Consider the following 25,571-nt stretch of genomic DNA (forward strand, 5'->3'; position numbering starts at 1 on the left):
TATTATATTATATTATATTATATTATATTATATTATATTATATTATATTATATTATATTATATTATATTATATTATATTATATTAGTTACCCATAGGTTAACTTTTGGTGTTTTCTTAATAACCCTACAAGCCTTAGGGGCTTGTTTGCAGCAGCTGTGTTCCAGCTGAGCCCTGTGCTCTCCCTGCAGGCTGCTCATGGACATGGTGCCCCGGGTGAGGCAGACGCGGCACTACGAGATGTTCGAGTGAAGGTGCTGCCCTCTCCCTGCAAGGACTGTAAAGCCACAGCGTCCTGGCAAGAGGTGCCAATGGTATTTTCCTGAACATGCAGTTTGTTCCCCCGTGGTCTGTTTCTGTTGAAGTTTGTTTGAATGGGAAATCTCTCTGTAAATCTGGCATATTGTGCACACTGCTTGCGATTCAGCCAAACCGCAGCGTTTTGGGTTTTTTTTATTTTTTTAATTTCCTTATTTATTTCCAGTATGCTATTGATTCCTGTGACAATAGAAAACATGCAGTTTGCAGCGTGAACCCAGCTGCCATGTTGTATATTCCAGAGTGAAAGTGTTCTCCATGGTGTGGTAAGCCTGTGGGTAAAGAAGTGCCAGTTTTAGATTTGAGTTTTGGAATTTTTTTTTCTCCCCTGGCCTGTATTTTCCCAAACACATGCTGTAACAGGAGTACAATCCTTGCTAACCTCTTCGACTAAGGGTATCTTACATAGAGTCTGGACACCAAGAGCTGTGTTGCTTAAAGCACCTGAGTAGCTACTTCCACCCTCTTGTTGAAACAGACACCCAGAAAGAGCAGGCACTGCCCTTCCTGTGATCAGAGAGATTCTGCATTTTACCCCCAAATTAACTGAAACGATACCTCTTCAATTTAAATTCTATTTTTTCTTAATGAGACACTGTTCATAGCTTTGCATGGACCAAACAAGCACACACAGTATTACTGTACAGACCAAAGCCAAAAAAGTCATGCAGGGAAGAGGAGCTGCTCAAGGAATGGGATTTTCATCTCCTATTTTACCATCTGCAGCTGTAGCAGCGTGTGTGACGTTGTGGTTGCTCTGTAGTCTGACAAAGGCACAGCAGTGGCTCAATCTCATGGTGAGATACAGATCTATTTATTAGGTTTAGATTGTCCTGTAAAATGTTGCTCACTTTCCACCACACATCTTATATATTACTTAATAGCAGGTTAAATGATTGAAGAATCTTGATGTATAATCAATAAAACTGGTATCTATTTTATACAGTATCTGTAAGTAACATTTGAAAACTATTTCCAGAATGTATCATAGAACAAAGTCTTCCTGTATAGCAGCTATTAAACTGGATTCTCTGGCTATAGCCATTTTCTCTTTATTTGATGTATTCCAGGTCAGTTTTCACAACAGAGAATCAGTATTGTTGCTTCTATTTATCACAGGTGAGTAAAAAATAGGACAGACCACTGTAGAGTTTGAAATAAGGCCATGGTAAGTAGGTGAGTAGCTAGAAATGCCCATTTCTAGTACATAACAAAAGACTACAGATAGGAGAGTAGATGTACAATTATACTGATCAGTGAGGGAGGTACAGTGGAGATGCTGGTTTTTTTCACAAGTGTGATGTTAAAACTGCATTTCCCATCATCTGTGACTTGACCAGGTCCTTAAGGATCTCTAGCACAAGCCAACTCCCACAGATATGTGTTGGAAGAGACCCCCCCAGTGCTTTCCCAGCCCTGGCAGTGCCCATATGAGTGTGACAGTATTGGAAAGAGAACATGCCTTGATACAGGATTCCTTATGGCAAAATGAAATTTGCCCTGCTGCTATCGTTTGCTTTCACATGTTTTGGATCAGTTAACTTTGTATTTGTATGCAAAGTGGTGCCATCAGTGCTGATGCTGCTTGTGCCTTGCTGTCACAGGATGATGTCACCCAGCTGTAAGGTGACAAAGGAGCTACTTCAGAGGAGCATTCAGCAAGGACTCCAGAAGGACTGGAAAGTGTAGGACTGCTCACTGTACTCCGCACAGGTGGATTTTTAAATCTCAAATGCCACCCCAAGACCCTTTTGCTTTTCCCATTATGTTTTTCTCTCACACCAGCTCCGTGAAGGGAGCTGTGAGCTGGTACTTCCTCACTGGTTAATAGTGTTTTTCAGATATCTTCAGCCTCAGAATCACAGAGCCAGGGCCTGAACCCAGCAATATTAGACATTTCATGAGTTTGTTAGTTTTCTTGATACTGTTTACCCCTTTCCACCTCCCTGAGGGCTTTACTCCCACTCAGTCCCATTGAGAATTTTGAGAATGACATTTGAGAGCTACAGAAGTGCTGGTCCCCAGGGCCATGCAGTCCAGCAGCCTGTTTGTAGCCCAGTGCTGCAGAAAACTGAGAAGGGACATGGTGGTGCTGAGCTCCTGGTATAACCTTTGCCACACCAAAGTCCCAAACCACTGAAAGTATGCAGGACACTCAAACCAACACCCAGCTGAAACATTAAATAGTTCTGTTCGAATGCTGAGTGCAAACAGGAGCACAGATGTGCTGCTCATGCACAAAGGAAGGTTAAACACTCAGTTAATGAAGTTTCACACTTCCTTCTGGAACTCTGGAATGCTCTGAGGAGGTTTCACCTGCAAAAGGATATGTGGGTAAACAAGTTAATCATACTTTTACCAGATTAACTTAAACCAATTGCAGAGAGTTTTCAGTTACCACAGGTGCTTCAAAGCATTAGCAGGTAAATGCAAGAAAATAACAGAAATCCTTGTGATACTTGATAAAGTCCAGGAAAAAAATGATTCTCAGAAATGGTGATAAAGCCAGCTGGCATCGAGGAGACTCTGTGTGACAATAGCAGAGAAAATAACTGCTCATCCATCTCCTGTGACACTGCTCGAGCCAGCCACCTCAGAGGGAACAGTTCCTATATGAGCTTGCTTTATTAAATGTCAGTGCCTGTTGATTTTTTCCGACTATGAGATGGCAGGTTTGCTTCTGGCTAGGCTAAGGGAAGGTGGACTTTTCAAAAGCTGCAACAGCTCAAAAGCACTGGGACTAATCACCTGAAACTTGGCACTGGCCACCCTAATAACCTGCCTGGTGATCACAGCAGCCTCAGCACTGCCAGGGGCTCTTTGTTGTGCACAGGGTGCAAGGAAGGAGCCTCAGTGCTCACACAAGGAGCAGCACTGGCCAGAATGAGCCTGCAAACTGACACTTATTAAAGTCTGGCCAAGCTCAGAATTGCAAATTAATCCCTGAAAGTGACTGTGACATTGAGCAGATGCTTTGAATCTGGCCATACTGTTCAGCAGAGAAGGGAGCTCAAAAACTCTGTCAGGATTACAGGAGCTGCAATCCTGAATCCCCAGCCGCGACCCACACACACCAGGCAGGCATGGGAAATGATAATGTTCACTTTTAACTAAAAGCCAGATTTTTTTGCATCTTGTCATTTAAAAACATCACCAGACTAATATCTGCTGCTGATTTATTCCATTTTACTTCTTGCTATAGTAGGCAGACCATAAATAAGCATCATCCAACCACGGTGGGAAAAGAGCCTCAAAAGAAGCTCCCTGATGATGTTCCAGGAATGGACCTGAAGCAAAGATCCCAGACAAGAAGCTCCTCAGATGTGGTCAAGTTCAGCTGTAGGTACACCTGCAGCTGGGAATGTACCACAAAGGTGCTCACCACTGCTAATACCACTTGCATTTCTGCAGTCCCAGCTGCCTGGGAAAAAGTGAAGACATTTCTGGCATTCTTTTTTGTGGGCCAGCTCATGGAGATGAGGACAAGGATTAATAGAATAGTTTAGGGTGGGAGGGATCTTTAAAGGTCATCTAGCCCAAGGTCACCCAGTCCCTCTATTAAACCTTAATAATATGCAGACCAGGAATGTTTGTTCCCAACTTGACAACACATTTTCCTTGGCAGTCAAATAAAGAGCTGAGGAAGCTCCTTGAACCGAGATTATCCCTGGAATTCATGGACTTGTGTAGATGCTTCTGACAGGGGTTCCACACAGTTCTGCTGTGCTGGCAGTGATTTCTCACCTCTCTGCCTGTGCTGGGTGTGCTGCCACCAAGAGGAGCTGTGACAGAGCCATCCCTGTGCCTCTGGATGTGTTCATCCAGGACCAGGAACTGCTCAGGAGCAGCACACAAAAACACATTCCTGTGGCCTGGCACGTGAGGCCAGGTTATGCAATGTGAGAGCATAATTAATGCAAGCAGCAGAGCAGCCAGGGATGTTTCCCTCTGCTGTTCCCCCAAGGCTGGGAGCTGCTGTTTTCCTTTCAGCCATGGGATCAGTACTGGGGGTAGCACTGAGCAGTTCCTGCTTTTTCCCTGTTCAGTGGGCACAGCTGCCCCCAGGCCTCCAGCCCACTCCCCAGGAGCTGCAGGAGAAGGGAAGCTCAGAGCTCAGGTCCTGCAGGAGCTGACACCAGCACCACCATTCAGCTGCAGGCAGGCTCAAAGTACATTTTTTTCAAAGTTAGCTCGGCAAGTAACTGGGAAACATCCCATTTTGTCAGCTCCCACTGCTGGCACCAAACCCAGCACCCTTCTGAGCTCACCTCATGCTGACACAGGCTGTAGGGATTATTGTCACCCCTCACCTCACCACGGAGCGACGAGTGGAGGCAACTCCTCTTAAACAGGCCAAGTGACAATGCCAACCTCCTGTTAACCAAGCCTGCAGCACAGCTGGGGCTGATCACACCAATTCCACCCTCCTGTGGAGGTGAGGAGGGAATTAAAGCCAGGAGGGGACTCTAGGGATTTGGCAGCTTCCCTTCCACCATGCCCTGTACTTACAATGGCAGCACCAGCTGTTACCTGCTGAGCCACCAAAGGCTCTCACCTCTTTCTTTGGAGTTTTGACCCTTTCAGCATTTTTGTGCAGCACTGGTTTGCTTTGACATGTCTCTCCTCACAAAGGTGCAGGGAGCAATGTCTTCAGCCAGGCAGTGCTTCCCTGAGGTCCTGCAGGAGCAGGGACCCCCGAGCCAAGGCTCCCAAGCAAAGCAGGACACACGGTGAGACCAAACACCTGGAGCCTCTTCTCTACAAACCGGTCCCAAGTTTTTTTTGCTACAAGGATTTACTACCTAAATTTCAGCTAAATGCAATCTCCACTATCAATAAAATAAAATAACAAGTCCTGACAAGCATAAACACAAATACAGGGGAGTGTGAGGCAGCAGAGTGGGCGCTCCAGCTCTTGCACACTGAGGGAAGTGTTTTCAGAGCAGCACAAGGTCCCAGCAAAACGTTTCCATCTGTGGACTCTCTACCAGCTGGAGTTTGACTAAACCCAGCCTAAGCATGTGAGAGTTGAAGTATCCAGTTTTTAAGCTCCCCCAATGGAGCTTTCCAATACAGCTGCGTGGTGTATTTTTTATTCCAAGTTCCAATTTTCATAGATTTTTTTTCCATTATGTGACTGCAACACAGCCCACATCTAACTCTAGCTGCTCACCATTTTACAGATGTCTCTTCAGCTTTTTAGATGTCAAATGTGAACAACAATTAAGGGAATGAAACAGGAAGGAAAATGTTTCCAGAAATAAGCAGAACAAGAGCCTGAATGAGCAGTGTCATCCACTAATTCGTTTTGATGGTAGGAAACATTTGGAAATTGTGGTGTGTTGAATAGCAACACAGAACCAACAACATTTTCACCCAATTTAGTCCAAGGGGAAGTATGCCAAGGACCATAAAAAGGGGCAAGTGGTGAAGGATATTCACATACTTTTCCTCACTGAAACAGCCATAAAAGGCTGCACAGTGGAAAAACTGTGGATCTTTCCACTGCACAGTGAAAAAACCACCCTTTGCAGCCATAATGCACAGAACTCCTCAGTGAAGAGACTGGCCAAGTGGATATCCAAATCCAACCCCGAAAACCTCTGCCAGCCTGCAGGCATCTGTTTGACATCTTCATTCATGCTCTTGCTCACCAGGGTGTGTGTCATTCACTGGGAGAGGGACAGTACAAGCTGATAGTTACTGATTTCTGTACTCTTCTGATTCTACAGTACTCACTTATGTGTGGCCACATTAAAAACAAAAAAACAAAACCTCAACAAACTTAGAAAAAGGTAATGCTGAAAAAAAAGGAACTGTTGCTTCTCTCCAGTGCAGTTGTGTTGTTTTTTTTTTAATACATAGCAACTGTGCTACCAATGGATATTTTTTTAACAGATAAAGAGCTTTTTTTTTTTTAAACTATTATTTTTTCCACTGCATACTGCTCCTTCATTAATTGCTCTATTACTCTTGGATGCCTCCACCCAAACCTCTCCACATTCCCAGCAGCTGACAACAGAGAGCCCTTCCCTCACTCTTGGCCGGGCTAACAAAACCTGAGGTGGGCAGAAAAGGCCTGTCAGCAGAATGGGTGCCACTGCCATACCCTGACAGCTCCCCTGGAGAAGTGTCACCCTGGGCATTTGTATTTGTGCAGAGCTGCCACGGTGATTTCATGTGGCACCTCTTGAGGGCACTGAATGCACACCCCAGTCCCACGTGGGCCAAAGCTTCATGCCTGGGCCCTTGTTCCTCATGCAAATGTTTCATTCCTGAGTGCTTAGCATGTTCAATTGGATCCTGCAGGAGAATGCTCTCTAAAGCTGCTATTTTACCACAGTGCAGCTCCATCTTTCAACTCCACAGTGTATTGTGCCAGGAGGTCTTGCAGGCCTGAGAGCCACTGTGCAATTCCAGTCTCACTTTCCCTTTCTCCCAGATTTACAGTCTGCTGTAAATTCAGTGTGTGCTGTAATTGAGCGTGCTGTAAATTTATAGGAAAGCAGGAATTTCTAACTCCTGCTGTGACAAAGCTGCCTCCTGAGAGGAGGCTTGATGTAACCCAATAATCCAATTTTTACAACCCAGGTTTAAAGCAAAACAAAGCAAACAGTTCATTACTCACCTGATGTTCTGCTGGCTGTGGTGTGGGACTTACCTGTGCACAGGTGGGGCAGCAGCAGAAACACCCAGCTGCAGAGTTGGAAGAAGCCCCAGAAATGCAGTGTGGGATAAAAGGCAGCTCATGGCATTCCTATTTAAGCACAAAGCAATCATAAATCCAAATCACACAAGAAAAAAGTTTATTGAAAAATAAATTCTCCCTAGTTTTTTTTTTCTACAACAGTGAAAACAAAGCATTTTTCTATGCCATTAAAGTACAGACATTTACTGTTCTAAAAAAAAAAAAATTAAAAAAAAATCCCATCTTATTGAACCCCAGGAACTTGGCAGTATCTGAACCACTGCGTTCTGTTCTGTTTGAATCCAACTGCTTGAACATAATATAGTGGAACACAATCACTGAAATAAAACAAAGGATTAACCTATTAGGGGAGAATTCAAACCAAACACCCCACAGTACCAGCCTGATCCTGAAGTTCTTGTGTCCATTTAAACCCCTCATTGACTCCACATTATTGTTTGCAAAAAGCAGTATTTTACTTCCAGTGAATTCAGTAGGGTTTTTTCCCAATTTGCACTGCCACAGGGCTTATTCAGACTCTGACCCTCTTCACCCACGAGGAGGGAGACTCCTGCAGGGAATGATGCAGACCAGAACCCAAAGAGCTGCCCCAAATAGCACTCTGGAGAATCTCCCTGCAGTGGTCAGCTCAGCAAGCTCAGGGGATCAAAGTCTCCAAGCCCAAATTAGCTTTGTAAATATTCCCCGATATTTTTCTTTTGGCTGTCTTAGAATCTTCAAGGGCAACTTTTCTCACAAAATTTACTCTCTTTTTTCCTTTGGTAAAAACTGCCATTTCCTCCTCCTCTCCTGCATTCCTTACAAAAACCAAATTAAACCCACGACTCCTTAAAAATATTTTTCACTGTCACTGTACTGTCAACAGATCTGATAATGAACATAAATTAGTTCTGGGTATTACACCATTAAAATTAACTGCCTTCAGACAGCAATTTAACTTGATTTATCGTGCGCCTATTTGATACTTCAAACTACTTTGCAGCTGCTGGAGCCTGAGCCAGGTCGTGTTTCATGCACTTGATGCCCTGGATGGCTCCAGGAAATGCCCAGCATTATTTACATGTTCTCCTTAAAGCCAAGGATTTGGTGGCTCCTGCAGGACCCAGGGCTGTGTTTGCAGTGACAATACAGATGTGTTTTCCTGCACCAGAAGCAGCCACGTGCTTTGGTGGCCATGGGGACAGAGGGTCCTCAATGCTTTAGTTCTGTGAGCCCTTACACCAGGTGACAAATTCTGGTCCCATGCACAGCTCACTTTAATAAATTGCACCTGCACTGAACTGCCCAGCAGAGAGAAGGGTTTCAATCACTTGAGCACAACTGATTTTTTAAAGCAGTTTTTGTGTGTTGAGGGTGAAGTTATTACTCATTTTATCAAAACTTTGAGGACCTGGTTTTATTTACTCATTTAATAAAGAAGTGGCTTAGTGCTCTTGAGAGAGGTTGGCTGAATTAAAACCCACTTTTATGTGTTCTAATTACATGAATATGCAAAGGATGACACTGTTAAAAATGAACAGGGCCCAGTGTGCAAGGCACATCAGCAATGGTTGCACTCTGTTACTTTTCCTGGAAGAAAGAAGAATGAATGATGCCTCACACCTGAGGCACTCTGGGGTCCAGCCTCTGCTATTTTAAACACATTCCTACAGTAAACATTTTACACTTGATACATGGAGTTGCTGTTTACACATTCCATTTAAATATAATTAAATTTGGAAGTTACAAACTGATTTTAAAAAACCCCTACAGAATTGCTTGAAAATGTGTGGATGAGATTGAAGTCACTGCCCATAAAACGGGGTGGTTTGATGTTACATTTACAGCAATATTAAAGCAGATCACAATAAAATCCTCTATGTCCCTGGCCATTTCAGCTCCAATGAAAACACATCTGTCAGTGCACTGTTCTCCTGGAGTTTACAGCATTCCCTGTAACAATGGGGCCAAAGGAGCTGGGAAGAGATCACAAGTGAGAAGCTGAAGGCATAGCAGCTGCAGGACAAACACCACAAGGAAACAGCCATGCCAAATGTTAGCACCCCTGGAAAAAGGACTGGGAAATCAGAAACTGATAACTCCTGGTCTCTCTAAAAATAAACAATAAAAAATTCTATCCCTCAGACTCCCAGCTGTTGACTGAATAGCAATTTAACCACATTTTCAACTGATACCTTAATAATTAATCAGTATCATCAACTTAGTCAGAGCTGATCTATGTTGTGACAGCAAGAAAAACTGACTGCTGATATGTGAATAATATGCCTTGGAAGTGTTTGGTCTTTATCATTTAAGGTACAGTGCTTTACACTTATTAAAAAGGGAGGGCTGATTCTTCAATTTTAAGAAACATGAACGGAGGAGTTGTGCTCTCACTGAAGCCAGGGGGAGTCACTAAGTTAATGAGGCTTGGATGAGACTATATCCAGCCCAACTCATCCCAGTTAATTTCTTTTACTGGCAAAATCTGGTCCTGAAATGAACTCTGGGCAAAAGACATACCTGAGAAAGCAATTTGGGTTTTGTTTACATGAACAGGGCTGCAAACTCAGAAATCCCTTTGCAATACAGATGGGCCACACACTCTGAGACGGGAGGGAATGGCTTTTGTATTAAGGACAAATCAAGGATGCTGCCTAGGATTTTAAAGGACAGTGGTACAACATGACAGCCTGACTTGGAGCTGATGATACCAAGAGAAATTTTCAATGAGTCTGAATTCTTGATAATCAGCAAGGTGCAGAAGCTGACACAAAGTAGCTGGGGCAGAGTGGAGCTGGGAAAGTGCAGAGTCCTGGCTCTGGCTACAAGCCCATCCCAACTGAAATCTGATAAGCAGCTACTTTGCAAAATACTACTGCAGAAAAGTAGTAGCATAAAAAAGGAAATCCATCTGCACTAAGCTGACCAGTCCCTGCACACTGAGAGCTGCCAGTTCAGCTGTGATAAAAGGCCAATATTCTCTGGTAGCACCAGGAACCGCCCCGTGTACGTCCATGCAGAGACATCTTTATGTGAAAAACCAACACCTCCCAAACCTCATTCTGGATCTTCAATTTTCCTGCCCATCAAATCAGTTCTGGCTGTTCCTGGAGGTTTTCTGTTATCATTGTCTCCCTGGGGAATGTTAATGGCTTTCCTTTGCTCCCTGGTCATTGAACAGACATCCTGTCCCGGCAGGAGCTCTCATGCCAAATCACAGATTCTCACTAAATTGCATTCTGCTTGCAGAAGCAATATTTTGCAGGAATTATGAAAAGTTATAGTATCTTTTATCTTATTAAGCCTTATATAGTTTTAGAACATATTTCTCCACTACTTAAAAACATTCAAAATTCACACCACTAAGTTGTAGAGTCATCAGCACAATTTACCTGGAATTAGTGTTCCATTATATTGTTCAGACAGTGTCCATATTCCAAACACATATCCAAACCCCAAAGAAAGTAAAAAAGGCACATAAACATTAAATATTTGTAGAAACATAATCTGATATGAACAAGCAAACACACCGCTGCAACTATAAATTACAAAAAGAAACATAGAAACTAAGCAAAAAATGCAAAAAGCAACTCTATTTATACATGTGCAAATCAACTTGCATATATGAAATAAATGAGGTTTTTATTGGCATTTTTAAACAGTGTGTATTTACCAACTTTACCTTTCAAAGGCAAGCCTTTTATGTTAATTTTAATAAATATGTAAATGCTTCTCTCAAGTTTTCTAATCCCGTAGGAACAAGATTTTTGAAAAAAACTAGGTCACATACAAAAATACAAAATTTTAAAACAAAGAATGTCTTGATATGAGAGATATGTTTAAAAGCTTGTAAAATGGTTTAGGTATTCAACTTTTGACATTTTTTTCCCCATCAATCGCAGATCAATATATTCAAATGCAGTCATGCAAAAACCTGACTTCTGAGCACAGGAAGCTGCAAGCTCTACTCAGACTGAAAAGAGCAGCACAGTTCCCTCTCTGATGTCCCTGTTTGAGTGCAAGAACATGACTACACACCTTTATTCTTCAATTAGGAAAGAAAATAGTTATGGAACTCAGACAGAAAGCTGCCACTCGCCTGAAATGTGGATATCTAAACCAGGTTGTAGGAAATAACTCAAACTCTTCACTAGTCCCACATGGATTTGCCTGAGTGCTGATCTGCAGAAGGATTCACTAATTTCTCACTGTGCGAGGGAAGGCGGCTGTGGGACGGGGAGGGTGAGGAGCTCAGTGAGCAAGGCTTGCAGAGTCTATGCACTTACAGTTCTCATGATAGTCTCCTTTTACATGAAGCTGTAGGTCTTGGTTTGTTATTCTTCAAGATTAATGAGTCTTCTCTAGAGGTTGCAGTGGAAACAAGAACAAGAGACCACTGACACTGAAGCCAATTTGGATGTTCTGTCCCTGGCTGAAACACAAGCAGCATTGGTGCTGCTGTTGCATTTTTGCCAGAATGCACAATTCAGTTCAGCAGACTAGAAACAGTGCTACAGCATGAAAAAACAGCTTATAATAAACTCTCCCTGCTGTGGTAAAGGCAAACTTAGCATTGAGCAAAGCACTAGACCAGAAAATGTTATAATAACAAATACCAAACCCCTCCCGTCTTTAAAGGTTTAGAGGCAAAATCAAATGCAGTATGTATTGCCATGTGGGCCTTACAGCAGGGGGAACCAAGCAAACATGTATTTACAGCAAAGAATTACACTACAGCAAAGCCCACCTTTTGCATCCTTTAAGTGCACACGCACAAATCTTTGTTTCCAACATAATTCTGTGATATCCCAGCCCAAAATCAATTCCTGCCTGAAAAACATCAGGCTGAAGACAAGTCCTGCTCTTGCCTTTACTTTCAGCACCAGCTGGAAGTTCATACACTGCGAGAGGCAGCATTTTCTAGTTGCACAAATATGCACAGGTATGCAGGGGATATTTTATGTAAATACAGAATGAATTGTTGTGCCTGCTCAGACCCATTTCCAATTGTCCTCCCCCAGCTTTTCCAGGGCAGTAAAACTATGGTAAACTACATTTGTGCTGACTGCAGCAAATGCTGAGCTGTGGCAACAGGAGGGATTTTCATACTGGTTTGCGTTTGTTTTCTTTTCATACAAAAATTTTGCCTCCCATTAGAGAACCCAGCTGTTCTGTTTCTGGAAAATTAATCTAAAATACAGCACATTTGCACATCATCAAACCCAGATCCTGGTGACCCTGGTGTTCAACAGCTCCCACAGCCCCTTTTTGGATACTCAACAACCTCCTGTGATGTGCAGAGGGATGTCATGGAGTGTTACAGGTAACACTGTCAGGAGTGTTGAGGCAGGAAACCAAATGCTTGAAAAGGCTCATTCACTGCTTTAAAATTGGAATTTAAAACATAGACTGTTCTGGAGGATTTCTCCACAGTGCAATAGCATCTCCCTTGCCTGGTCTTTGGTAGGTCACCACATCCATCAATATTCCCACACAGATAATGAACACTGCTTACCAGAAAAATCTGAACCAAGCACATATGTCTGAGAAAGGAAAATGTAAAGCATCTCTGCCTTTCATACTACCTGGTAATCTTTATGAAAAAAAAAAAATATTTGTGCTGATTTGGGGTTTTATTCCAGCATGATGAGAGCATGTCCAAATTGCAAACCTACAGACTGACTGCAGATTTGTTTCTCACTAATCTTAACATGTAACTTCCTGACTACAAATGGTGCTGTCAAGCATGTCACCTTCTGCTGAAAATAACAAAAATTACTTCTGTGAAAAGAAGGCAGTTTAGAGGAGCTAACTTGCTTCTCTCAAAAAAAAACCCAAAACCCAACTTTGATTTAAATTCTGAACTCTTGATTTGTTTTCTTCTAAATTTGTAATTGGTGTGCCTGATTAAAAGGGAAGAAGAAACAAGGAACAAGCAGCCCCCTAAAACCAGAAAAAAAATCAAAGAACCCAAGAGGACTGATTAATTCTTTTCTTTTCAGTTCTTTGTCTCTTCTTACTTGAACTCCAGAAAAAAATTCTCTTAAAAAACCTAGCTAGTTGTGAAGACATTTTACATTTCTACCATACAATAATTATAGTTAGCTGAGTTTAACCTTTCTATGTCATTCAGCAACACTTTAACTACTGGAAGCCATAGCAAACTGAGCCTCTAAGGATAATATTGCTCCAATGATGCTGATACTTTTTGCTTCACACAGTATTTCTAGTAGACAGACTACAACAGAAGCATGGGCAAATTCTGAGGATTACTCCCTAAATGGGACCAGTAAACTGTGATGAGTCCATTCCAAACATGGTTGTGTGTTTTTGTAGCTTTTCCACACTGAGGAATGCCACAACCCCAGTGAGCTGTGCAGTCACCAGGATGTGTCACACGCTGGCACCTGCCTATTTGCTCATTTGTGACACTCTGCTTAGGCTGCTCTGGTGCAGCAGCTGTGATGCAGACAATGCCTCACTGTATACAAATATTTAATTAAAAAAAAAAAAGGAAAAACCCCAAAAACAACTGAGCCCAAATAACCCAATGGCAGGGTACAGAGCTCTCTCATTATTCCAAGTTCTTGTGAACTAAACCACTCTGTAGCCATTCAAGCCAAAGCTGTACCCAAACCAGTGCACCTTGAATAAAATGTTAGTCCTCCTTCCCCAGCATCCCTTCCCTCAAGCACACTTTTCAATTTTCTACTGGAATGAAGTTGAGATCCTTTAGCTAACCATGATGGGGGATGTCCTAACTCATTAAAAAAATAGAAAACACCCAAACAACAAAAACAGAAGTTTGATGGGTCTGGAAATCTTCTACAAACTATTCTGTGCAGTCATCTTCAAATCACTGTCGAACACGAGACTCGTTTCTCTTCACAAACAGCTGAAGGAATCTGAAGAGTGACACTGCAAATGTCCTTACAGGAAGAAAAGATCAGTTACAGCTGTTTTGTTATGAATCCCTCCTCTCTTAGTAGATAATTCAGCAATGATAGCTCTGCCTGCAGTGGAAAACCTGGACCGAAGTGCAGGGAGTACCAAGGATCTCCTCTCCAAAGGACTCTGGTTGTGCCCAGCTGGGAGCAGCCCTGCTGCTGCTATAGGCAGTCCTTGCAGAGCGCAACCTGCCCCTTGATATAGTCCCTGCAGGGGCAGATCCTTCTGTGGGCAGGGTGGGAGCCAGCACAGCTGAACAGTAGCAGGTCACCTTGAAAAACACAGTGCTTCCTCCTTCCATCAAAAGAGGGGACCAGGATATCGTTTGCAGACTCCATGGTGAGACATTCGATATTGTACCTAAAAAGCAAAGCATGTCATCTGCATCACACCTGAGGTCATGGCAGTTTGGTTCAGTTTTCAACCTTCCTCACTAAAAATAACAAACTCTGCTCTACTAGATCCTAAACTGAGTGCATTTACAAGGGCAGCTTTCCAGAACATGGCTTTTCTGCTGTACAGATTCTCTCTGCAGAGGGCAGTGCAGCCTTTACAGCTTTACTGCTTCCTAAAGATTAACAAAAGAAGTTAAAGAGAAAAAACTGCTTTTGACTATTCCCCAAAACCTAAGATTTCAATACACCATGGATTTTCAGTAGGACAGACTCGAAGACTCTGAAATCAGGAGATATTCTCTTTGATTTCAGGAAGTCTCTTCCCCAGGGAAGCCCCCCAGAGCCAGCTGGAGGTGGGTGAGCTGACTGTGGGGATGAGGGATGCTGCTCCTGGGCTACAGGGAACAGAGTCTGCAGCTCCCAGGAACCAGCCAGCAGAAAATGGAAAATGCCAGTTGCCATTTGCTGACCACAAAGCTTAAGCACTGGGGTAGCAATTCCAGCAAAACCTTGTTTTTCACTTATTCTGGAAACATTGGTAACCTTCAGCATTTAACAGACGGGTTTTTTTCCATGGGATTATGATTTTGTCTAGACAGCTAGAAAGAAAGTTTTTATATGAGCTGCTCCCGAACTCCACTGGAAATTACAACTTTTCAAAGAAAATACAAACCCCAAAATCTTCTACAATGTAATTTAGCAAAAAGTGGGGATGGAAAACCTGGAAAGCAGATTCCCCAGCAGCCATTTGTGGGAGCCTGGTTTTGAGGACTTTGTTTTCACTCTGAGAGGAACACAGACACATTTCCAATAGAGCATCCCAAAGCAGCATTCCTTTCCTTAATGCACAGCTGGTGAGTTTTACACATCTGCACCAACACCTCCAGTGTAGCAGGGCTCACAGTCCTCTCCCCAGGACAATGGTGACAGAAGGGTTGTGGCCCCTGTGCTCCTGGCAGGGTGCTCTCAGCAGTCAGCACTACACACACACCCCAAAGCACTGCCAGGCTCTCACTCACAGCTTGCTGCAGCCAGAGCTGCTCTCCCCACCTTCCCTTCTCACAGAACCTGTGCTCTAAATTCCAAGTGTGGTAAAAACCAGTGCAATAAGGAGACCAAACAACATATTTGTGATAGAAGTACTTACCTAAGCAGAGCTTTGTCCTTGTTAAGATGCTGGAAGAAGGAAGGCTCACAGATGAGCTGGCTTTCCTGACAAACTTGCTTACAGGATTTTCCAGGTTCAGCAATTTTGACTTGAAGGGCACTTAATGGGGGCCACATCACCTGCCCGTGACAGAAATCCTGCAGTGACAGATCATGTTTTGTTATGAGGGGCACCTTTAAATGCTACAGTTCCACTGTCCAGAGAGTGACCAGCTGCCCAGTGTATCTGGCCCCATGTCTTCACACTCAAACATCCCCTGAAGACCCCACTGCCATGGGCAACCACACAACCACTGAACCAGTGGTTTATTCCAGCAGCTTTATTTAACCAATTGTTATTTAACCATTATTTAACTTTATTTAACCATTATTATTTAACCAATTTTTATTCCAGCAACTTTGTTCCCATTTCAAGCTTGTGCTGCTTTCTCTGTGCTTCCTGCCTTCACCACAAACTTATCAAAATAAGGTCTCAATCTCTATTTTTGCTTTTTATTTTTGGTTCATCTGACATGATAATTAGGCAAAGTGCTAAGTACATGCAGCTAAAAATTGTGCTCAAGCATCCTGGGAGCTGTGAAGCACCACCAGCTTTTGACAAATAGTCAAAGCAATGAACAAAATTACAATATTCTGTGGATTTCTGAGAAGCACAAGGGAGGGCTTAGCCCTTAGGGGAGGACCAGAGGGAAGACACAGGTTTCAGCCACAGGTGCCATCTCTTGTCTTTTGCTCCCTTACATTGAGCTCCACTTCTTCCTGATTGACAAAAACTCCCAATTATAACTAACTTGGGTAGAATAATCAAAAGCAGTAGTGATACTTTTACAGGTTTTGTCATCAATACAGAAGCAAAAAGCTTAAAGTGTTTATTGGCAGGAAAGTGGGAATAGCTCTGCTGTGTTAACTGCCCTCCTGACCTGGAGCTGTGTTATTCTTTAGGACTGTCTTTTATAGCACCCACCTTCAAAAACACAAGGGCAGACAGATGTCCAGTGCCCTTGAAAGAAATGCTGGCAATTAAATGACATATCAGAGATAAAGGTTATTCCTATCTCTGCTCTGCAGCAGCCAGAACAAAAGGCAGAGCTGGCTACTGCAACAGATCTGGCTTGGGCACAAGTCCAAGCAAACACACAATTTCTAGAAACCAGGGTCCCATGTAAATCCCTGCAGTTTATTACTCAACTGAACATCTCCTGCTGCTCTCAGCTGGCAGTAATGCCCAGGGACCAAAAGTCCTCTAAGTAACTGAGTTCCAAACCATTTAAATCTTTATTGATTGAAACTAAATACTTGAAAAATCTGCCCAGAGGCTGCAATTCTGCCCAGAGACTGCAATTCCGCCCAGAGACTGCAATTCCATCAAAAAGTACCTCAGTATTTAAGTGATCCTTCTTGATCCAAAGCTTTTATGTGTGTACACAGCTAAGGAAGTCACATACACACTGAAAAATGGCTTTGCCTTTCTGCTTTCATATAATGCCAAGGTCTGCACAGCTACTATTCCTACTTGGACAGCAGAAACACTGAGAAGCTTTAAAATGGAGATGGTCCTCCCTTTCCAACATCATCCAAAACAGAAGTTCATACCTGTTTCTCAATAAAGGCATTCATCCTCTGCAGCATTCCCTCACAGGTAAATTCATAGGGCAAATAAGGGTCAATCTGTGGAGACAATGTGTTGAGGTTAGAGGGGTTTTTGTTCCAATCAACTTCATTGTGTACTCTGTGACAGTAGCTTCTGGTCCAAATACTCCATTATAGCAACAAAAAGCATTAATAAACTCATTGAAAAATAAGTTTACAAAACCATCAGCAGTTTTAGTTGATTTTTCTCCTTTTTAAAGGCAGTAAGAATTGCTCCATGACTATCTTTGTGGAAATTCAGGGCACACTGCAAAGTGGCAGATATAAGGCTAGTCTGAGAGCCTCTGGGATTCCAGAGCTCCTGTTTTAACTAAGTTTCAGTTTTGAAGCTGAAGTGACAAAACAGATTGTGATACCTTTGAAAATTCCTTCATACTCTTCCCCCCTTGAAGTGCCCTCATTGCCATTCCTCACTGTAAGTGCACAAGCACTTCTGTGGGAATCTCAAGGCTACAAACTCAGAGTGGAGCAGGGCAGAGTCTGCAATGCTCTGAGAATCAACAATGAAACTTCCTCACTGAATGCACAAAAAACACAGATTGCTGTATAATTCACCTGTGAAATTCTCTTTTCTATACAAATTCACCCACTCATTTTTTTCAAGAACCTGACATATCCAGTACTAAAACATAAGAATTTCAATACCACAGATATGGAATAACCATTTTTTCTTCAATATCCTACCAAAATGCAGCACTCATTAGAATAAAGTTAGGACTGTATGTGCAGTACACACTACACCCTCAAATTAGGAAGCACGGTATGTGCAGTACACACTACACCCTCAAGTGCTGATAGCAAACTGAAGACACATTTCTCACCTTTTGATTCAAAATTGATTTCACAGCCTTCTCAACCTCAGAAAGATCATTGATGTCCACAGTCCACACATGGGGCTTCCCAATGTAAACTTCAGCATAGGGATGCTGAGAGGTCAACTGAAAGAAGAAATTATGTTGGTAAAAATTAATGTGTAAAGATATCCTTGCCTCTCACTCTCTTAATCAGCCTTGGATTAATCAGTTAGAACACAACAGTCAGCATCATTCCTTCTGAGTTACTTTTCAGATTTTCTCTTTAAATTTAGAGTGTGAATTTAGTTGGAAAACTGAAAATCAGATAACACAGATCACAAGTCAGATACGTGCACCTCTAATTTGTGGCTTCAATCCTCACAAAGACCCACATCACAGAAGACTTGATGTTTACTGAAATTACTTGCAGCATGACCCTGCTTCCCCACAGCTCATTCAAAGAGCCACCCTCCTTCTTCACAACCTCTCACTGCCACAAGTCCTGCTTAGACCTGCACAGCTGGCTCCCAGAGATGTCATCCTCACCCTGCATCCTTCAAATGTCACACATTTCCAGAGTTCTGTGACCAATAGTGAAGAAAGAATAATTTTAAAAACCAGGGATGAATTCTGACTCTCATGACTGAGACTAGAAGAGTAACGTGACCTCACCAAGAGTGATAACCAATATTTTACTCATCACTTGGTCAGAAAACAATATCAATTAATGCCCAAGAGGGTAACTAAGAAAAGCTGTATCAGAGTTGCTTTCAGAACTAGCAGGACAGCTCAGTAAGTATTTTTTGTGACTGGTCACCCAGGAGTGAGAACATGCACGTGAACACACAAAAGGGAGCAAAAGCTACAGAAGAGAGAAGTGGTTCACACCAGCCTCAGAAAAAAACCTGCATTTTCAGTAAATACCAAAAAACCCCACAGGATAGGTTGTTTATAAGCAGTGTTTACACAGCTGCCTCTTTATGCTGTCATTAGGATAAAAAGACATTGCAGGAGATCTGAAGAAGGAAGCAGTGTCTGTGGGGAAGAACCTTCTCCTGCACTAGGAGATACACTGTACTTGATCTTTTCCTTTGATCTGCCAGAAACTGTTGCATTCACCATTAAAAAATCCATTAAAAATAGCCATTGCATTTTGCTTGTGGAGAACAGCAACTTGCAGAGGTTACTTTACAAAACCAGAAAGGCAGACTTCAAACCCTTGTATGGATAATCATGTCACAGAACCACACAAGGTCTTTTTGCTCTTCTTGAGCACTTGAAGAATGGAGAGAGGCATTAAGGCTCCCAAAGAGCCAGCACATGGATTACTGGCAATGGGATCTAAATGCAGTTGTGAAGAGCAGTCAGAGAAATGGTTACTCTCAGGACAGGTCAGCAGGGCATGTGAAGGCAGCAATGTATGGATATATATGATGTACTTTGGACTTGAGCAGTCAATAGGGATTATTTTTCTGTACAAGTCAGGCACACAGCATTTCTGTTAGTGCTGACACATGCAATCAGGATTTATCATGGCATTCCAAGCCCTGAAATTCCCACAAAGCACTTAGATGGGTTCAGATTATTTACTGAGCCTGACCAGTTATGGTGTTGGGGCACAGAACAACTGGAAATGACACAAAAACTGAGGGACTCAAAAAGAAAAGTCTTGAGATGTGTCAAGCCCAAGGAGAAAGTTGAAACAGGTTTTTATTCCCTTATTGCTGTCTCCTTTGTTAGCAACATAGACTGAGAGAAGGGGCAAGCTTTAGCTTGTTCAGGACATAATTCAGTGAAGAAAGGCAATTACAGTTGTGGATCATAAAATTATAAACAAATTTTTTGTGTGCTTCTGCTTAAAAATGGGAAACTGTCTTCTGCTTATCAACCAGCTGGTGCTGCTCAGGACACAATTTATACGGCCCAAGCATAACCTGAATCATCTGCATGTTACCTGAGAGCTTTCCCTTGATGTAAATACATAAAGAATATATGTGCATACACCTGTGAGCAAGGCATGGCCACAGACATGAGAGCTGATGTCAGAAATGGCTCTGTGACTATTAAATGTTTACAAGTATAGGCTGAATTTTACCTACACTGAATAAATGAAAAATGTTCCAAAGTCAGTGCCAAGGTGAGGGGTTGCTTTACTTAGCTTCAGTCTTCTCTCACTAGAGCCTAAACACACTGACTCTTTTAAAAGCTTGGAGTTTGGTTTTCCTGTTTTCTTCAAGAGTCAGTTCTGCAAAAGTCTTCAGCATTTAACCCCAACCACGGTGGGTGACCATCAATACCTTAACTCAACAGTGCCTTGAACAGGTCTTTTCTGAAGAAAAAAAAAATCCCAAAACACACATAACCACCCACAAATGCCCTTTTCATAATTTGCTTAAACACCTATTTACTTCCTGCACAGTACACTGCAATGTCTGTTTCTTCAACAAAATAAAAACACTTTCAAATGATGTATCAAAACGACAGATCTGTTCCTGGGCAGAACATCAGGTTTCCAAAAGAAACTTCAGTTTATGATGTCTCAGTAAGAAGCAGCAGAATGTACCTAAAGCAAACCTAGAGGTAAAGACTGAAGTGTGCTAACACCACCATTTTAATTGTCCTACAAAAATAAGGACCGATACTCCCATCAATGACTAAAGAAAAAAGCAGTTGCACACCTCTGGCAATAAACCTTGAACATTAATGCAATTTCTCTTACATTCTCTTACTAAAAGGAAATCCACAAGCATTTTCAATAAAAAAATTATCAATATTGATAGAGCTTACCTCTCGGAGTGTAGGTTTGCCTTTGAAAAAATCTGTGTTTTTGCTACTTTTTGGTGGGTTAAATCTTAAATTTAGGAAAGCACATCCATTGGCAATGGCCTCCAAGGGAGCTGGCCCTTCATATGGAAATCCAAGACCAACAAAGAGCTGAAAAACACAAAACAAGGGATATTTTAATTTTTGTTATTCACAAAAAATCTAAGAGCTACCTAAAAAGAAACAAAACCCCATTCTAAATGTACCACCCTGAAGAAAATGCAATGCTGAGAAGAAAATGGGAGAAATTCAGCAGCTCACCACCTCCCACCCAAGCAGTAATGGAATGTCCTGCAAAACACATTTGACAATCATCACCTGTAATGACCTGAGGTGGTTTTTCATGGAGCTGAGGCAACAACAGACCCTTTTAGGGCTTTTTTTTGGGCAGCAGGGGGGAAGTTGGTGGTTTGATTGGTGTTGAAGTGGAGCTGCTGGCGCTTTCCTACAGGCGCAGGCTCTAAAGCAGCAATCTCCAGGAGCAGCTGCACCAGCGTTTTCCTGACTCCCAAACCAGCCAAGCTGCTGGCTTTGCCAACACAACACGCTCCTGGTACACTAATTAAGGCTCCTAATTAAAACGGTAGGTGGCAGCAAACAGCAGCTCACGACACTGGACCAAGGCAGCGAGAGCATGCAGGGGCTTCCGAGAGTTCAGCCTTCAGAGGGTTCAACACCTCCAAGGGAAACCAGAGCAAAAATCCATCCCAAAGCTTTTCCTCCACCAGCTGAGATTCCAGGTGCTCTAGAAAAGGCACTGCTCTGCTCCAGTGAAAACATATTAAACGTTCTTTTTGAGTTGTCTGAAAAAATCTTGACCCCTTTTCCTGGCCAAACATAATGAAACCTCCTGAATTAAATATAGGATTCCTCATCTTCATTTGAACGTTTGTGTATAATGGGAGAACTCCAGGCTCTGAGTTGGAACAGCAATTTCCCAGTATTGCTACATAACAATGTGTGTATATATATATATATATATATCTACTGCTTTTATCAGGAAAATAAAGCACAACCTTCATAACTAAGTCATGCAATCAGGACACATATTCAAGGAGGTCAAGGCACACTATTCTGCATTAAATCTTGTGCAACACAGAAATGAATCCCAGTAACAGAACATTCACAGCTGGAGGCTCTTCCTAGGAGCTGATGCTAACATTGATGCATAAACCTGCAGTCAGCCCTGTCGTGCAGAGGCATTGCAGCATCAATCCTCCCCAACCCATGGCAACAACAGTATAAATTCAGAGCTGGCTCATTTTAGAAAAGCAAGTTAACACTTCTCAGCATAGCTGGGGACATGCAATTTGCGCTGCATGGAGCTGAATATTCTAATTTCAGTTCTCAATATTCAGGTTAAAGAAGTGGCAAAAAGTTTCTCAACTCTCTCACTGGTTTAAATCTTACAGAAACTCTCTAGTGGCTGCTAATAAAAAGATCTGGAAGCTATTTCTACTAAAGACAAATTATATAAATTCTGGTTTTATATATGGGATAAAATATACCACCTTTCAGACAGAGAAATGCATACTACATATAATCTCAAAAGAGGGAATTTACAAAAAGGTAATCTGTTGAAAACAATGAATTAAGGACATGAAACCATTTCATGCAGTCTGCACATAAAATATTATTTATTTAAACTACTCCTTAGTTCAGGCAGAAAACCAGCTGAGAACCAGCAATTAAACCTATCTGAAGTATTAATTCTCCTATGATCCTGTGTTTGTCTGTTATGTAGGGAATGCTGGGTTGTTTGCTTAGTTTTGCACTTTTTTAATAAACTGCTGCTGTGCACTGCTGAGTTCTGTGTCTGACTGGTCCATTTATTTGGGAGGAAGCTCCATGGGAAAAGAAACATGGGTTTGTGTTTTGACAGCTCAGAGAGCACTGCCATCACTTAATCTATAATAAATAGCTTACCACCTGTTTCCCATCCATTTTCCAACCTCACCTCTAAGCAGCACTGTTGCTTTGAAGGAAGAAAGATGTGTCTGATCCCTAGAAAAGAGGGGGTGTGTGTGTGTGTGTGTGTGTGTGTGTGTGTGCTGCCTGGTGGCCTGAGCTTGCAGCCTGGCTCACAGCTGCCTGCAGCCCCTCAAATCCTTCTTTCAGCCCCTCTATCACCTCCAGCACATCATCATCAAACCAGCTGAAATTCCCAAACTCAGTTCAGACCCTTCTCCAGAAAGTTATCCCTTATAAAGTGTCCTTGCCCATGGCAGGGGGTGGAACTAGATGATCTTCAAGGTCCATTTCAGCCCAAACCATTGTGTGAGTCTCTCTATGATGAACCTTCCTTGGTTAGGGAGTCAGTGTTTTTGTCTGGTATAAAGAGCAAAACAGAAATATCTTACATGCCTCAAGAAAGTCACATTCATTATGATTAAAAGAGCAAGTATTAGAGAACACAGGCCTTTTCTGTAACTCACAGTGCTCTCATTTGCTAATCCTTTGAATTACATGCTGTTTGTTATTTCCAGAAAGGCTAAAACAATCTGTCAAGGTACTTCCTAAGAGTATGCAGCAAACACTGCAAGTCACTAACTGAAAAAGAAATGAAAAAAAAAAGAAAAAAGTAGACATAACAGTCAACCATTTTCAGGTACCAGTGAAGCAAACATCATCCTCAATACAGATGAGGCTGTGGGGAAAACAAAGCTCAGTCCCACAGAGTGAAGATTTAGACCAGGCTGTGTTTGCCCTAATTTGTGATGTACACTGCTGCCTCCAACACTGCAGTGCTGACTATGGCTCTCAGGATAATTTCTCATCAGATGCAGGTCTGGTAACCCAGCCCATCATGGGAGGGCACCTGCACCCTAGGGCTGAAGATCCATATTGCAAAACTCCAAATGTGACTGTGTTGGTAACACCACAGTGGGAACACCTGGCTAAAAAATATTAGTCCAGATCTCACTCTGTGAGCTGCAGCAGAACTGCTATGCAGAGAACTGCTTTATGCTTTACTGGTTGATTAGTGCTTGGAAAAAATTCATAATCTCTTTTTGAGCATTTTTCTCACCTTTCCAATGTTTCTGAAAGCAAAAGCCATTATTTTTCCTAGACAGCTCTAAGTGGGCACACGGCACAGCTGGCTGTGCACACTGACACCCCACAGAACGTGGTGATTGCCAGAAGGAAGCTGCACTGTAAAAGTCCATCTAAAAGAGAAAACTGCCAAGAAAAACAGAAATAGAATGATCATGGAAACAGCAGTGTGGGGTTGTTTTTTTTTTAAGCTGTTCCTTTTTAGCAAAGTCTGCTGCCCCAGTGTGTCTGTGCCTGTAGGTCTGCACAGAGCAGAGAAGGGGATTTGTGTCTACAACATCACTGGCTCAACCTGAGTAAAGTTGAAACCCTTAATAGTTTGGTTTTCATAACAAAGGCTCCTCAGGAACCTTCTCCACTTTTGTAATGAACTGAAGCTCTGGTTTGGAACGTCAGATTTTTGAGTTGGCCACCCAGCATCACACCAGCCAAACACCACTCTTCTTCCTGTAGTGAATAACAACTCTTATGAAAAGCAGTATGGCTTTTTTTTTTGTTTGTTTGGGTTTTTTTGTTTGTTTTGTTGTTGTTTTTTGGGTTTTTTTTTTAGTTTTTTTGGGGTTTTTTTGGTGGAGTTTACAGTAAGCAAACAATCTTCCTAAATTATAGCCAAAAGTATAAAGTAAGGAGTGAATGCTTTATTTCCCTGACTGTAATTATGACTAGCTGAACAGTTAAGAAAAAATTTCATATTCCAGAGAGCAAATGCTCTAGTTTCACGCAGAGGAGTGTTTACCTTCTCCTCTCCCTTTTCTAGCATTACTGCACTTTATTCAATTTATTCTGTCAGGTTGGTAGGTTTATCACCACTTTAATATGCCTCCTTATTCAACTTATATATTCTCTTCTAAACTCCAGAAAGAGGAGTATAGCAAAGGTTAACTACCTTGCTCTATTCTTCTCATCAATACAAAATACTTTCTGCAAAAGTCAATCCTTTTGTGATTCAAACAACTTGAGAATAGAACCACTAGGGAAATATCTTTTCAGCTGATTTCATGCGGTGTAAATATACACCCCTTCATAAAAGGCAATATGGAAACAAAGTTTGTTTGCCTGTGTCTGTGTAAGCAGGGTGTGCTCCTACTTTTATTAACCCCCATACAGAAATCGCAAAACCCACTTAGTAAAAGAATTTGAACTCTCTGAAAAATTCACAGTGACTTGAAGGAAAAAGTTGCATCTGAAACTTTCTCAAAAGGAGAAATACTTCTCAAGAATTCAACACTGGCTCCTCCAAGAGAGCCTGGTCCAACTCCTCCAGCTGCCCACTTGGCAGGGAGCCCTGGGAGTTGGCAGGAAGGCTGCCAGCTCGCCTACCCCATTCTCCTCCAACGTGATGAATGGCTTCACATCTCCTCATTAGGAACTGCAGACATGGCTCGTTTTTGTCATGCTCCACACAGCTGAAGCAGCCATGATGAATCTCAAACAGCCCCTCTTGCCTGCAGAGCTCCCTCCCTCTGAAATGTGCTGCTTTACAGCACACACAGAAGGAAATGGCAGCTGCACACTGCCCAGAATAACTGTGTCCTACCAGCTACTGCAGGGACCAAAGACATTTTGGGAATGCAAAGCTCTGATTAAGAATCACAGGACTGAGCCCTCACCTACTGGTACTTTGCTGTCTAAGGACAAAGTGAAGCAGTGCAGCATGAGCTGACACTTCTGACTAGGCTGAACCATGTGATTTGTTAAATTATTATGTAGCTCTCCCTTTCTGAAAGCCAGAA

The 25,571-nt window shown here is 42.3% G+C and overlaps 2 protein-coding genes across 3 annotated transcripts in view; one reads left to right on the forward strand and one right to left on the reverse strand.

Annotated features, from left to right (window-relative positions):
* Positions 1-1,371, forward strand: part of TMEM163 (transmembrane protein 163) — an 87,958-nt gene extending 86,587 nt beyond the window's left edge. The window contains exon 8 of the mRNA XM_031056848.1: positions 190-1,371. Within this exon, the coding sequence (XP_030912708.1) occupies positions 190-250 (61 nt within the window). The 3' untranslated portion in view covers positions 251-1,371. The remainder of the gene's footprint in view (positions 1-189) is intronic.
* Positions 1,372-7,099: 5,728 nt separating this feature from the next.
* Positions 7,100-25,571, reverse strand: part of MGAT5 (alpha-1,6-mannosylglycoprotein 6-beta-N-acetylglucosaminyltransferase) — a 100,054-nt gene continuing 81,582 nt past the window's right edge. For both annotated transcript variants that reach the window (XM_005415741.2, XM_031056804.1), the window contains 5 exons: positions 20,749-20,895; positions 17,989-18,105; positions 17,111-17,185; positions 15,498-15,655; positions 7,100-14,315 (listed from right to left, as the gene is read on the reverse strand). In XM_005415741.2, coding sequence (XP_005415798.1) covers positions 14,117-14,315; positions 15,498-15,655; positions 17,111-17,185; positions 17,989-18,105; positions 20,749-20,895 — 696 coding nt within the window. In that variant the 3' untranslated portion in view covers positions 7,100-14,116. The remainder of the gene's footprint in view (positions 14,316-15,497; positions 15,656-17,110; positions 17,186-17,988; positions 18,106-20,748; positions 20,896-25,571) is intronic.

This window comes from Geospiza fortis, unplaced genomic scaffold, assembly GCF_000277835.1.
Source record: "Geospiza fortis unplaced genomic scaffold, GeoFor_1.0 scaffold112, whole genome shotgun sequence".
Taxonomy (NCBI): Eukaryota; Metazoa; Chordata; class Aves; order Passeriformes; family Thraupidae; genus Geospiza; species Geospiza fortis.